Here is a 13,701-nt window from a genome sequence, read left to right on the forward strand (position 1 = left end):
AAGAAATTAGTCGACAACTTTGTGGACTCATTGACAGAAAATGTAATGAAATGTTTAATATTTTAGTTGCATTATAGTTTCTTAATAGTTTGTTTGTCATTGTTATACATATTAACAGTTTTACACTTAATCCGCAGGTAAAACCAATAAACGAGACCATGTTCGAAGTCGTTGAACTAACCAGATCATGGGTCATCAACCTCAAGGAGAAAACATGCAGTTGCAACAGATTCCAACTTGATGAGTTACCGTGTGCTCATGCGCTTGCTGTTATAAAAGAGATGAACTTGAATGTTTACAACTACTGCTCGGGTTATTACACCACGCGAACATGGCTTGAAACATACAGCGACTCAACATATCTGGTACACAATCACACAACTTGGGATGTGCCACAAAACATAAAAGATATCATTGTTCTGCCACCAAACCAAAAAATAAGATCTGGAAGACCAAGGAAACGAAGGTTTTTATCTGAATGGGATACAAAAAAACATAACAGGTGCAGCAAATGTGGACAACACGGACACAATCGAAAGACATGCAACAATCAAGCAATAAAATAGATACATATGAAATATTTGAATTGTTTAATTTTGTGTGCAAATTCAAACAGGTTGATCTGTGATGTTCTAAATACATGGGATTTCATTTTTATGAAACTTGAAACAGTTTTTTAATAGTTTCAAAATCGTTTTGTTACAGTTGCGACCCTTTGTAAAATATTAAGTACCGGAATGACTTCTTCTTTACAGTTTTAAAGGCAGTCAGTCAATAATTGATAAAACATAACTTGAATAAAGGGAAAAGGATTAATGGAATACGAAGAATAAAAATACATTCATAGCACAATTTAGGAAAAATAAAAACATAGTTTGTATTCAGTTGGTTAATAGTTTCTCCATAGTTGTGCGACCATATATAAGAACTTGAACAATTAAAAAAAACAAACAACTTTGGGAAATACAAACCTATACAATAAAGATATTATAAGGAGTAAATGTCAAATATCCTAAAAGTTTTAAACCAGGTACATAGTATAAAATCAAATATAATACCTACATTGAAACAACAACACTAAAAATTGTCTGGTAATAGATTCAAAAAATAACAGAAAAGATCCACCAAATTAAAAGATCCTATTTCTTCAATTTAGATGCCTTAGAAGACTTGCTTTGCTTCTCATCCTCGCTGTCAATGCTTTCGTCAATTTTCCTTTGGCCGTACGAGAAGAAAAGTGAAGCAAGTCGGGTACGATAAACTTCGATGTCAAAGTCTGCAGGGACATCCTTTCCGTGGATAAAGAATTCAGCAAAGGCAGCAACATATGCCCCGCAATCACTATAAAAAACGTAAAGAAAAAGTAAACAAGCTTAGAAACTAAAAAACAACATAAAAGAAACTTAAAAGAAACACTCACTTCTTCTGCTGAGACGCAAGACCACTAAGCTCCACGATTCTGAATGGAGCTGTAGGGTCAGAAACTGAGGCAGGAGCTTGTGCTCTATTCTTCCAGAACCCAAGTAAATCGAAAAACAAAGGCAGGAACACGGAATAAGCCTTCATCGCATTCCTAGCTGCGGCATTCATCTTCGCGGTCCTCAAAGAATTGTACAGAAACAACGTCCCTTCGTTCAAGTCAAGACGCCCAAAAACCCAATGACTTTCCCTTCTTAAATTGATGATGAATAGCACATGATCGGCTTCATACCAAGGCTTGGAACAGGGAATGCGGATACCTCGGATGTAATGCGCTATTGGGTGGGCAGCGTGAATGTGTGACATCTTAGTCTTCATTGACTTGGCCTTGTTATATTTGTGGTACAATGCTTGGATGGAATCATCAAACAGACAATCAGTAGTTGCGAAATTCAACGTCACAACGGAAGAATATTTACCTTTTTTCCGAAGGTAATAGAATATGGTGTTCATATGCTGAGAAAAAAAACAACACAGAAACACAAATGAAAAGGTTGAACAACTGTAAAAAACTGAAATGCAGTATCAAAACTAAAAAACATTTATAAAGCAACTGAAAACAAACTATCATAACTACAATATAAATTGGAAACTTTACCGAGTCGTTCATAAACATGTCGCATGTGGCCAAATGATAAAACCAAGTTTTATCCTCAACATAATCAACACCTAGCCTAAAACCCGGGGTAAATTTCTTTGCGCCGTCTTCATTACAATTATAATGCCTACAACAACAAAAAAACAGCAAAAAATAGCATTAAAACAGGAATAAAACTGAAAAAAAAACATAATACAAAAACAGATTTAATAAAAACAGTCACCTAGGATGTTTAAGCAATCCTTCACCAATCCAAGCGTCAAATTTTGCCTCAATCTCGGTAGATACGGGATCAGCAAAAGCATCATTAAGAGCATAAAGGCCCTTCACATAAGTCACCATTTTGAAATCCCTATCATCCCCAGCTGATTGAGAACCTGAGGACATAAGCTCCATTGGAGTGCTCCCGACATCAGCAGACCCGAAATCAACAAATGGAGATTTCAAGGCCGGAGCACGCTTCCTCTTATCCAACAGAGGTGTATCAGAGACAGTGTCCTCAGTTTCTTCATCAGTATGAAAGGCATCTGACTTTTCACCAACAACATCTGGATTGGGTGCGGGGACCTAAAAAAGAAAGAATGCATTAAAACAGTTGCAAAACATACTAGAAACTAATGAGCAACCAAAAAGAAACCTAGTTTTCTTGAAAACAATTAAAAGTAAACTTACATGGATTTTACCAACAGCCTCCAAGCCAGCCAACACAACTTGATCATCATCTATTTCAAGCTCGCTCAACCCATCAAAGAAATCGTCCCCCTTCAATCGAGACTCATCGCCCTTCGGCTTCTCAACATCCTTAACATTTTTATCGCTCCCTCCAACAGCCTCAGATGGATTCACATCAGCAGAAGGAACAGCAGTAACAGCCTTGTCAGCATCATCAGCATCCCCACCAACTTTAACCAACTCACCACCATCGTCGGAGTCGGAATCAATATTTTCTGGATCAGGCAATTGCTTCTCATCATCCTCGGCATCATCATCATCATCATCAGCAGCATCATCATCAGAATCTTGAGTTACTAATTCATCCGATGACTTTCCCTGTATCAACCAACATAAATGAAACTTAAATAAAACAGTAAAGAAACTTTAAAAAAAATATATAAAAAAAACCTAAGCAATAAAATAAGAATAAATACCTCATCAGAAGGACGACGATGAATGACATTAACCTTCTCCTGGATATCCTTAATTACAGTCATTACGGACTTGAAATTAAAATCAACAAAACACCTCAATGAAATGAAGTCCTCGGCCAATGATGATTGATTCGAAATGAGCATCTCCAGCTTAGATTTCATCCAATCAATATCTGCTGAATCAGACTTCTTTGAAGATGACCCACCCTTGAAGGATTGCTTCGCTACACCACATTCATCAATAGATTCATCGAGAAATAAACCGTCAAGTTGAAGCTGCTGCCTCTCTTCATCAGTAGGACGCATGTTTTTTATCTTCAACTGAACAACATAATCAAACATAATATGAAAAAAATTAAAACAATTGGAAAAACCAAAAAATAACAACATAAATAAAACTGAAAAGAAACAATAAAGAAACAGTAAAGAAACTGTAAATTACCTTCTCCAAAGGTAAATCAAAAATCTTGCCCTTCAAGTCTCGAAGGGTTGGATTTTTGGTGACGATGGTGTTGCTCCAGTTCAGAATCCTTGGAATAGAAGATGAAACTCTCTTACAGAAAGAGTTCACCATTGCAGGACAGCATTCATAAAACCAAACTGTGAAAACCCAAGAACATCCCAATGCCCTATACCAGCCATCATATTGGCCTCTCTTCTCTGCCTTTCTATTTTTCATAATGATCCCATGCTCGATCCTACCTTTGAATGAGTCAATTGTCAATTCAAATGATTCCCTACCCCAACAATACTCATCCCACCGACCGCTATCAACTACATCTAGAACAAACCTAGACACTTCTTTGTCAGGAGTATTGCTAAGAAGAAAACACTGAATGAAATACAAAACAGCCATTTTCAAACCAATAGACTCATCCAAACCCCACCGACTACCCAAAAAAGCATCCTCGATGGCTTTGTGGTCAATAGTTTTTACACCACGGAAACATGTTTCTACCAATTGATTTGTTTCCTGTGAAAACAACAATTTGTTGCAATCACCGAAACAATCTAAACCAGAAATCAGGTAAAATTCTTCAGCACTAAACCGTATGCAACGGCCAGCAACCTTAGCCCAAAACTCTTTAGGATTGGGCTGTAAAACTTCTCTTAGTAATAAACTATGTACGACTTGCGGATGAAAAACAAACTCAGGCATATCCAGAAAATGCCCAAACTGAGTTTGACGAAACAAAGAAAGCAAATTAACAGATAAAGTGTTCTTAATATTATCTATCACGGAATAAACACTGGTGCATACACACTTAGATCTGTAAAAATCAGAAGGACTAAATTTACAGTCCCAAACCTGCAACATAACGAAAATGGCCAAAATAAATTATAAATCCTGAATAAAACAGTATGAAAACTGTAATACAACTACAAACAAACTACAAACAAACTATCAATGACAAACAACTACACAGAAAAAAAACAAGAAAGACACGAAATCGTTTGGAAACATAAAAAAAAACAGTAAACAACTAACCCTAAAGGAAATCGAAAAATACAGTATAAAAAGAACAATAAAACTATATAAAAACAACAAACAAACTACAAAACATATACAACTATAGAAAAATATAGAGCAAAGATTTGAAAATCGTTTTGAAACCTAAAATATAACAGCAAACAACTAAACCTAATGAAAATCGAAAACACATCAAAACATACCATTAACAAACTATTAAAAACTCGATAAGAAACTACGTACGACCGATTGAAAACACTAAAAACGAAAACAAAACACATAACGTGTACGCACAAAAAAACACCGAAAATAAAGAAAACAAAACCAAATTAAAGAACAACACCTGCATCGAGAATCAAATGAAATGTTCAAAACCAACAATAAATAACTAAAAAATTTAAAAACATGAAACAAAATGCGCAAATGAAACCCTAAAATTACACAAAGCATAATGAACATAAAAACGCCAAAATCTGGGTAAAGTATAAATGAAGGAAAGGGGGAAACGAAAATAAAACTAAAAACCAACCTGAGTCCGATCTTCAGCATGTGCAATAGTTTTTTTCCCAGAAATTTCTGGAACCGTGTGCTCCTCCAAGTTGAGCTTCGTTTTCTTCGAAGAATGGGGTCTCCCACGCTTGGGCATTGGAGCTTCAAAATCAGAATCAAAATCTTCAATGATTGGGCGTTTACCCTTGGATTTGTTGGCCAACGATTTCTTGCCCATTTTTTATTTCTGTTTGAGAACTGGAGAAGGGGATGATGATGAACGAGTGATTGCCATCTTATAAATAAGATTGAAAAAAACCGAAACAGAGAGGGAAAAACAGTTGCTAAATCGTGGGCTAAGAGGAAGTTGAAAATTCGTGGATGAACCAAAAAGAAGAGGGAAAAACGTGATAAATTATGGGTGGTTAATGGAGGTTACTTGAATTCAAATGAACTTAGAAAACAGAAATGAAGAATCGAAAATGAAATGAAAAGAAAATGAAAAAAGAGGAGAGAAGAGAGTAGGATTTGATTGATGATGGATGGGGAGAGCACACGTGTATGCATGGAATGATGAGTAAGTGGTAATTGTGTAATAAAAGAAACTTTATAAGTAAAAATGTAGTCATAGGCGTGTATGAGTAATTTTGTAATAAATTGTGTAAAATGGATTTTTCATGTAAAAATTTCAAAATATTAAAAAGATTATTTTATTAAAAATGATATTTTAATATTTTAAATTGCAACAAAATAAATAAATAAAATAAAAATTCATTCAGACTGGTTTTTAATTTAATAAAATGAGAATGAGATTGCCTTTAACCTAAATGTCTAAGCCTGTTCTGCTTTTCTTGGTAGTGGTAATTATGATTTTTTAATTTTAATATTGAAAAGGCCAACATAAATATATTTTCTCAATCCATTCTGCCTCATCACCCACTTGTTTCACTCTCCCAAGCTGACTTAAATTGATTAATGATATAATTAGGCTGAATAACCTTGGTTAAGGGACCATATACATAGATAATTGATTAATGATTATGTTTATTTACTTATTGGTTAATTAGTTAAGAAAATGGAGTTTTATTAAGGCCGGCTATTTGTGTAAACTTATTATGTTCGTGTCATAACATTTATTAGATGGCTCAATTAAGATAAATATAAATAAGACAAAATTATTAAATATTGTCAAAAACTTAAATACAAACACAACACGTCTAAATAGCAACTCATAATTTATTAATAAGTGTATGTACGAGATCCCCTAATCAAATGTAAGACGTTCTTCAATTTAACGTTACTCTCGACTGTGAAAATATACGACGCGATTTATTAACACAAAATTAAATACATATTTTGACACAAACATGAAATTGACACCATCAAACATAATTATAAAGAAACTTTTTGAAAATAAAACAAAAATATTTCAACTACAAATAATAATCTTCAATAAAAAAGATAAGAGTGACTTTAGGATTTCTTTCAAACATAAAAAAATATTTTAAAATTACGACATATTTACTTAACGACAATTTAAGAAAATGAACCTAATACAACAACATAAGGATCGCGCAATAGCCCTTAAAACTACAAAAGATGCAAAAATTTTATTTATACTTTTATAATTAATTCAAGACACATAACAACGATTGTTATCGTCATTATTGTTGATATAGATGTTCTATTTTATAACGACATTACTATATATGTATAAATTTTTTTAGTGGTAATATAAATGGTATAGCGAGTCAATGACAAAATTGTTTAGTATGTATTTTTTTCTTTGTTTTGTACTTTTTTAAATAAGTCTTTAGCGATGAATTATCTCCGTTATAGAATATTAAAATTTTGAGCAGTAAACTTTGTTCCAAAAAAAATTAACCAAAACCATGTGAGAAACTTAGATTTCAACACCCTATAGCGATGAGTGGCGACATTGTCATCACTATAAATGAACTAAACGATTATTTCTCCACTAATTCATTTACTAAAAATAATTCTTAATTTTTACTTTTTGTGTGACACTATGACATACATGATATATATATATCGTTTTTTTTTTTTACTAAAATAGGACATTAAGAGGCTATAGTGTTGCTCTGATCCTATCTGGATTCTACCAAGAGAACTCCAACCCGCCTAAAGAATGTTGCCATAATCATATTTGTTAGATCACTCCTATTTGGGGGTTGTGTCACTTAGCCCTTATCCAAGTACTAAAAACTAACTGTTGGGATTTATGTCCTAAAAGTAAGTAATTAATAGATAATATATTACAAAATATATGAAATACAATTATAAGATAAATGAATATATTAATTATAGAAGTATAAATAATAAATATCTAAAAATTTCTTATTCATATGGAGAAGGTATAATCTTATAAGGATGTACAAGAGAATTAAGATAATACGATATGAATAAAACTAGTCGGTAGTGTATTAATGTAAAATGAATCTTTAATATAGTACTACTAAGTACGGTTTACTATAGACTATACTCTAGTGTGTGTGATTTTGATTCAGATCACAAATATGGATATACATATAATAAAGGTGTTGTGTATAATTTAATTATGCATGATTGGATCGATATGTAATAACATCTTTCATTAACGTGTCATTTACCATGAAAGAATTATTCATATCACAACGATAATCATTAGTAGATGAGTCTGAATCCTAAGTATACATGAATTCTTATTTGTGTTCATTGAGTTCCTTGATTCACTCGTCAAAGTTTATCAGAGAAGGTGATGTTTACAACTTCTATTTTGGAAGCTTAATAACATGACTGGCTGGGAACATGTCATACAATAATGGAATTCAAGCTTTCCTAACAGGTCAAATATTAGTTTTCTTATAGTGTTAATTCTGATAGTGCTAACAATTAGATCTAAATCTATTAACTTATAGATTAACTGTTCACATTGAATCAATGGTACATAAGGAGTCAAGAGATAATATAAAGGGTAAATCGATAATTTTGACTAACTCTAATTATGAATTAATAATTAGAGGACGAACTACATATATTGATTATACCAATGGACTACAAATAAGAATTTTGTAAATATAATTCTACATTGTCAAATAGTGCAATTCTTCATATTTATAGTGGATTAATAATGGAATTAATAAATCAGATTGTTCTATTGATGATCTCGATAATAATCAAGTGTTTATTGGAGTTTCAAAGTATAGGTCCATGGTTCTCAATTCATCTCTATACAACAATGTATGGGAGAGAGTTTTATTTGATGAGTAAAATTGAGTGTGTATTAATTTCTATGAGAAATAAATTCTTAAGGGTAAAATAGTAATTTATGAAAATTATTATTTTGAATAATTATGACAATTATGAGTTGTATAATTAAATGGTATTTAGCTATTTAGTTTTATTTGATAAAACTATATTAATTATTTAAATATAATGTTATTCTTAAATAATATTAAAGAGAGAAATATGTTATTTTAGTGGAAATAATATTTATTTTATTCCTTGTTAAATAAGAAATTAATGAGAACTAATCAATTATTATTTATTGACAGAATAAATAATAAATCTTATTTATGGAAAAATTAAAAAATCAATTTGGACTTTAAAATATGGCACAGGCGTGTAGGCCTAGCCCACACGTGTAGGGTGATATATAAAGACTCATGTTAATTTTGTTTAATTATTTTATTGTTAAAATAAATTCAAATTAAATTAATTAATTATCTTTTAATTATTAAATTATTAAATATATTATTAGATAATCTATTTAATTAAAAATAATAATAAAAAAAAAATTAACTGAATTCTGTTAATCAATTATATGATATTTATATTTGAATTAATCAAATTAAATATTATCTTTTATTTTAAAAAATTTATTTACAATCTTATATAAGTATAACAAATCAACCCTAAGAATAAGAGAATATAGTGATACTTTCAAAGAGAAAATAACTTTTTCACTCTCATTCTCTCTCTCCTCCCACGCCTCTCTTTTTATATATATATATATATATATAAATATACTAGATAGATGTTACGTGCCAAATCACGTATGTTAATTTTATTTTATTTTTTAGTTTTTTTTAATATCATAATTTTGAAATTAATAATATTCAAGGTAGTAATAATCATTGAAATTTGAAAGCATAATAGTGATTTAAATAAAAATAAAAATTACTATTATACTTTGTAATAGTAATTAAAAAAAATTATTATTCGTCCTAAATTTATCTTCGCAATTAATGAAAATGCTCATCTGGTTAAACTATCAAAATATTCAAATTTAATTTAAAATAATATTTAAAATTTAACTAATTCTAAATATCAAAATAATGATGACCCTTTACGTGACAATATCTAATAATTTGTTATTTTTTTATTTTAAAAAAAGAAGTCACCCAATAATTTTTCATAAATCGAAAATTCTGTTATATAGACACATTTTATATAGAATAGATATCCTCAATTCACATGCCACACTCTTTGCAGTGAGTTTTTGTGATCATCACTATCGAATTTTAATTATTTTACTTATTAATTTCTAATTAATTAGGAGCGACTATCTCAATAATACTCTTTAATTTAATAGAAAGAAAAGAAAAAGACTAAAATGGACACCTTGTGATAATGCTAGCACCACTTAGTTATTGATTTCTAATAGTAATGCTCTAGGTAGTAGGTAGGCCTAGGTGTCTTGAAGAGAGAAGTGTGTGCTACGTGCTACGTTTCAACAAAATAGAAACTCAACTTTTACATAATATAATATAATACAGAAGAGAAGAGAAGAGAACAGAGCATTCATGCAAGAAAATCCAAAATTACACCTTCAATTCTTCCATTCCATCCGTCGAAACCTTAGCTATCACCTTAACACGTGCACTTCAACCATTACATGCACATAATCATCTTCATTTTCATCTTAATCTATACCTTCTAACTCATCACACTATTTTTCTAACTCTTCTTCTTCTTCCCTATTTATTTTTTTCTTTTTCCAAACACACCAAATCTCCTTTAACTTCTTTCTCTCTCTCTCTCTCTGTTTTTTATTTTTTATTTTTTTTTTAAAAAAAAAAGAAAAAGAAAAAGAAGAAAGAAATGGATGCAGTTAACTCTATGCTGAATTGGGTGGTACCTCCGGCGAGTATGGTGATGATGGCGTGTGCTTGGCCAGCTCTATGCTTTATCAGTGCTTGTGAATGGGTTTACAGTTCTTTCAACGAAGAGAATATGGATGATAAAGTTGTCATTATCACTGGAGCTTCTTCTGGAATTGGGGAGGTATCCTTCTTTCATTACTTTATTTATTTTTTTGTAAAATAGTGAAGTTTCTCGTAGGAAAGTAGGAATCAAAGATATGGGTACCAAGATTTTGAGTCATTTTTTTTTAACAAAGATAGCATATATATTATCTATAGGGTTTGTTTAGCATAGTCTTAAGTTACTACCAACTGGTTTCTATTAACAAAAGCTGAGATTCTTTAATAGGGGTTATTTTTTTTAATGTGCAGCAAATTGCATACGAGTATGCAAAAAGAGGGGCAAATCTTGTATTAGTTGCAAGAAGAGAGAATAGACTGAGAGGTATAAGTGAGAATGCACGGCTTATTGGGGCAAAGCATGTGATGATTATAGCTGCAGATGTTGTCAAAGAAGATGATTGCAGAAGATTTGTCAATGCAACCATCAACTTACATGGCCATGGTACTTATTTAATTATTAATTACTATTTATAGATACTCTATATATATATTTATGTAAACTTTGCAATTTAGTTCACTAATCACTTCCCCTGTTTTTTTTTCTTGTAGTGGATCATCTAGTGAACACAGTAAGTTTAGGTCATACCTTTTACTTGGAAGAAGTTACTGATACATCTGTCTTTCCCCACTTGCTGGTAAGAATTAATAACTATTCATATATAGTCAACTCAAAAATCAAAATATATAATGTATCTACTTAGATTTTAATATTTTTGTTAGGGATGTTCATATAATCCGCAATTCGTGATTTTAAACTCCAACCAATCCAAATCAAATTATTTGAGATCGGACTAAATGAATTCAATGTGAATGATTTGATCAATCTGGACCGTTTTAAATTCTCTAGTTCGGTCATGATTTTAAAAATCTCAGTAGCAGTTCAAATTAAACCAATCCGTATAATTATTATATATATACTTAATATATTTTTTTTTTTGACAAAATATTAATATTTGAGAGCAACTTCAAGTAGAATGTTGATATTGAGTTGATATTGTTACTATAATAATTTTTTTTATTGTTACAAGTAAAAAATTACTGAAAAAATGAATAATTATCATAAAAAAAACTAAAACATCTACGAAATACAAATTATGGTTCGAACTAAACCAATTTATTTTTGAGTGGTTTGGTTTGATTTGATCATTTCATTGGTCTGGTTTGGTTTTAAATTTTTAAAAAACCGTAATAGTGGTTTATTTTGAAAAAATTAAAAATCTAGACTAAACCAATCCGTGAACACTCTTAATTTTTGTAATTTATCTTTTTGGGTTTTCAGGACATTAACTTTTGGGGAAATGTTTATCCAACATTTGTGGCTCTTCCTTACTTATACCAAAGCAATGGTCGAGTCATAGTTAATGCCTCAGTAGAGAACTGGTTACCTCTGCCTAGAATGAGCTTATATGCTGTGAGTAATTGATTAAAACATGTGTTGCTTAAGCCAATAAAACATATCATAACTTGATATTTACGAGACACTAATGTGTAGGCGGCGAAGGCAGCTCTAATAAACTTCTACGAGACACTGAGATTCGAAGTAAAAGACGAGGTGGGAATAACAATCGCGACACATGGTTGGATCGGGAGCGAAATAAGTGGTGGCAAATTCATGCTAGAAGAAGGTGCTGAGATGCAATGGAAGGAAGAAAGAGAGGTGATGATGATAATGAAATCTTTTTTTTTTTTTTCAAATCAACAATTTGTATACTACTAAGTAAAATATTGTAAATTACTTTTCATTTATGTATAGGTACATGTTGTTGGTGGTCCAGTGGAGAAATTTGCAAAGTTGATAGTTTCTGGGGCATGTAAAGGAGATCCATATGTAAAATTTCCAAGTTGGTATGACATATTCCTACTATACAGGGTGTTTGCACCAAAGATTCTGAATTGGACTTTTCGATTGCTTCTGTCTCCAAATGGTACTAAGAGAAGTACTTCACTAGTGGGGACTGGTAGGCCTTATGTTGCTCCAACCGAAAGGGCTTTCACATTAGAAGGCACATCTCCTAGGAAGACTCTCACCACAGCCACAGGGGTACCCCTTACCTTCTCTCCTCTCAGTCCTCCTCACCAGCTAAAATATGAATAATAATATTATATCTATCTATGTATCTATGTATGTATGTATATGGTAGTATTCTCTTATTTTATGTTTTGTTTGTTTAAAATTTTATATTTTGTCTTTTAAGTCTTTCTTAATTCCTGAATTTCTCACTCTCTTTCCTCACACTCTTGTTCAATAAAGACTCATTAAAATACTTGAGCTATATATTCTGGGTGAGTTTGTGTCATTATGTACATTCATTAATATAAGAGTATTGCTATGGCTGTTAAGTATTATAGGTAGGGCTTTAAGCCTTTATTTAAGAAAAAAATGTTCTATTTTCCAAAATTAGGAAAAACAAATTCGAAGCTAGGTGAATCTTAGGCACAGGGCAATTCTACTTATGCCAGGTCGGCCTGATTATAGGCATCTAAACCATCATGATGCATTGTGAACATAGATGTATATAGATGCAGGTTCAACTTGATCTGCATTTTAGTATCTGTGTTCTACTAATTTTTTATTTTTTTATTTTTAGTGAGTTAATAATTAAATTATATATATATTATAATTTTAATTATTTATATAATATTTTTTAACATTATTTTATATATAATTATATAAAAATAATAATAATTATTTATCGAGATTTAGAAAATAATTAAAAATAAGAGTTGAATAACTAAACAAATTAATAAAGAGTGGAGATAGAGATTATAAAAAAAAAAAATTAAAAGAAATATTAAAAGATATTTTTAGTATTTAACATTTTTTATGTGTTATATTATTATTATTATAATTAATTTATCGTATAAATATTTAAATTTAAATTTTTAATTATAAATAAATATTTAAGTTATATTTTTAAAATTCTACAAGTACTTTAATATTAAATTTTGTCGTGTTATTTATTTATTTATTTATTTTGTATATTTAAAGTAAATTTTTTAATAAAAATTCATGACTTGAACTTATCAAAAATTGCTACTTGATAATTTAATTAATACTTAATAATTAATTTTTTACATAATTTTAAAAATATAATTTTAATATTATTATTATTATTATTATTATTAAAAATTAAATTTAAATATTTATATACAAATTACTCAAATAATTTTAAAAGATATGGCCAAGTGCATATCTATCTCTAAACTAAATTGGAAGATTCTCTAGGAGAGTACTTTAGACTTTCTATT

The 13,701-nt window shown here is 30.3% G+C and overlaps 2 protein-coding genes across 2 annotated transcripts; one reads left to right on the forward strand and one right to left on the reverse strand.

Annotated features, from left to right (window-relative positions):
* Positions 1–955: 955 nt before the first annotated feature.
* LOC133031920 (uncharacterized) lies at positions 956–7,485 on the reverse strand. Its single transcript, XM_061105696.1, has 4 exons — positions 5,226–7,485; positions 3,668–4,534; positions 1,421–3,546; positions 956–1,341 (listed from the first exon to the last, which is right to left on the reverse strand). Exons 1-3 carry the CDS (start codon positions 5,421–5,423, stop codon positions 3,133–3,135), a joined length of 1,479 nt encoding a protein of 492 aa, XP_060961679.1. The 5' UTR covers positions 5,424–7,485; the 3' UTR covers positions 956–1,341; positions 1,421–3,132.
* A 2,464-nt stretch (positions 7,486–9,949) lies between these two features.
* On the forward strand, positions 9,950–12,749 carry LOC115699637 (11-beta-hydroxysteroid dehydrogenase B). The gene is made up of 6 exons (XM_030627144.2): positions 9,950–10,471; positions 10,702–10,894; positions 11,002–11,087; positions 11,732–11,863; positions 11,945–12,109; positions 12,206–12,749. Exons 1-6 carry the CDS (start codon positions 10,289–10,291, stop codon positions 12,545–12,547), a joined length of 1,101 nt encoding a protein of 366 aa, XP_030483004.1. The 5' UTR covers positions 9,950–10,288; the 3' UTR covers positions 12,548–12,749.
* Positions 12,750–13,701: the final 952 nt, after the last annotated feature.

The sequence above is a fragment of the Cannabis sativa genome, chromosome X (genome assembly GCF_029168945.1).
Source record: "Cannabis sativa cultivar Pink pepper isolate KNU-18-1 chromosome X, ASM2916894v1, whole genome shotgun sequence".
In the NCBI taxonomy this organism is placed as follows: Eukaryota; Viridiplantae; Streptophyta; class Magnoliopsida; order Rosales; family Cannabaceae; genus Cannabis; species Cannabis sativa.

Bases quoted from the DNA above. Each gene is read 5' to 3' on its own strand.
- LOC133031920 (XM_061105696.1), bottom strand. From the start codon at position 5,423: ATGGGCAAGAAATCGTTGGCCAACAAATCCAAGGGTAAACGCCCAATC. The intron at 4,535-5,225 runs GTTGGTTTTTAG...GTTATGTTGCAG, and splicing joins ATGCTGAAGATCGGACTCAG to GTTTGGGACTGTAAATTTAG. The intron at 3,547-3,667 runs GTAATTTACAGT...TATGTTGTTCAG, and splicing joins TTGATTTACCTTTGGAGAAG to TTGAAGATAAAAAACATGCG.
- LOC115699637 (XM_030627144.2), top strand. From the start codon at position 10,289: ATGGATGCAGTTAACTCTATGCTGAATTGGGTGGTACCTCCGGCGAGT. The intron at 11,088-11,731 runs GTAAGAATTAAT...TTGGGTTTTCAG, and splicing joins CTGTCTTTCCCCACTTGCTG to GACATTAACTTTTGGGGAAA. The intron at 11,864-11,944 runs GTGAGTAATTGA...ACTAATGTGTAG, and splicing joins CTAGAATGAGCTTATATGCT to GCGGCGAAGGCAGCTCTAAT.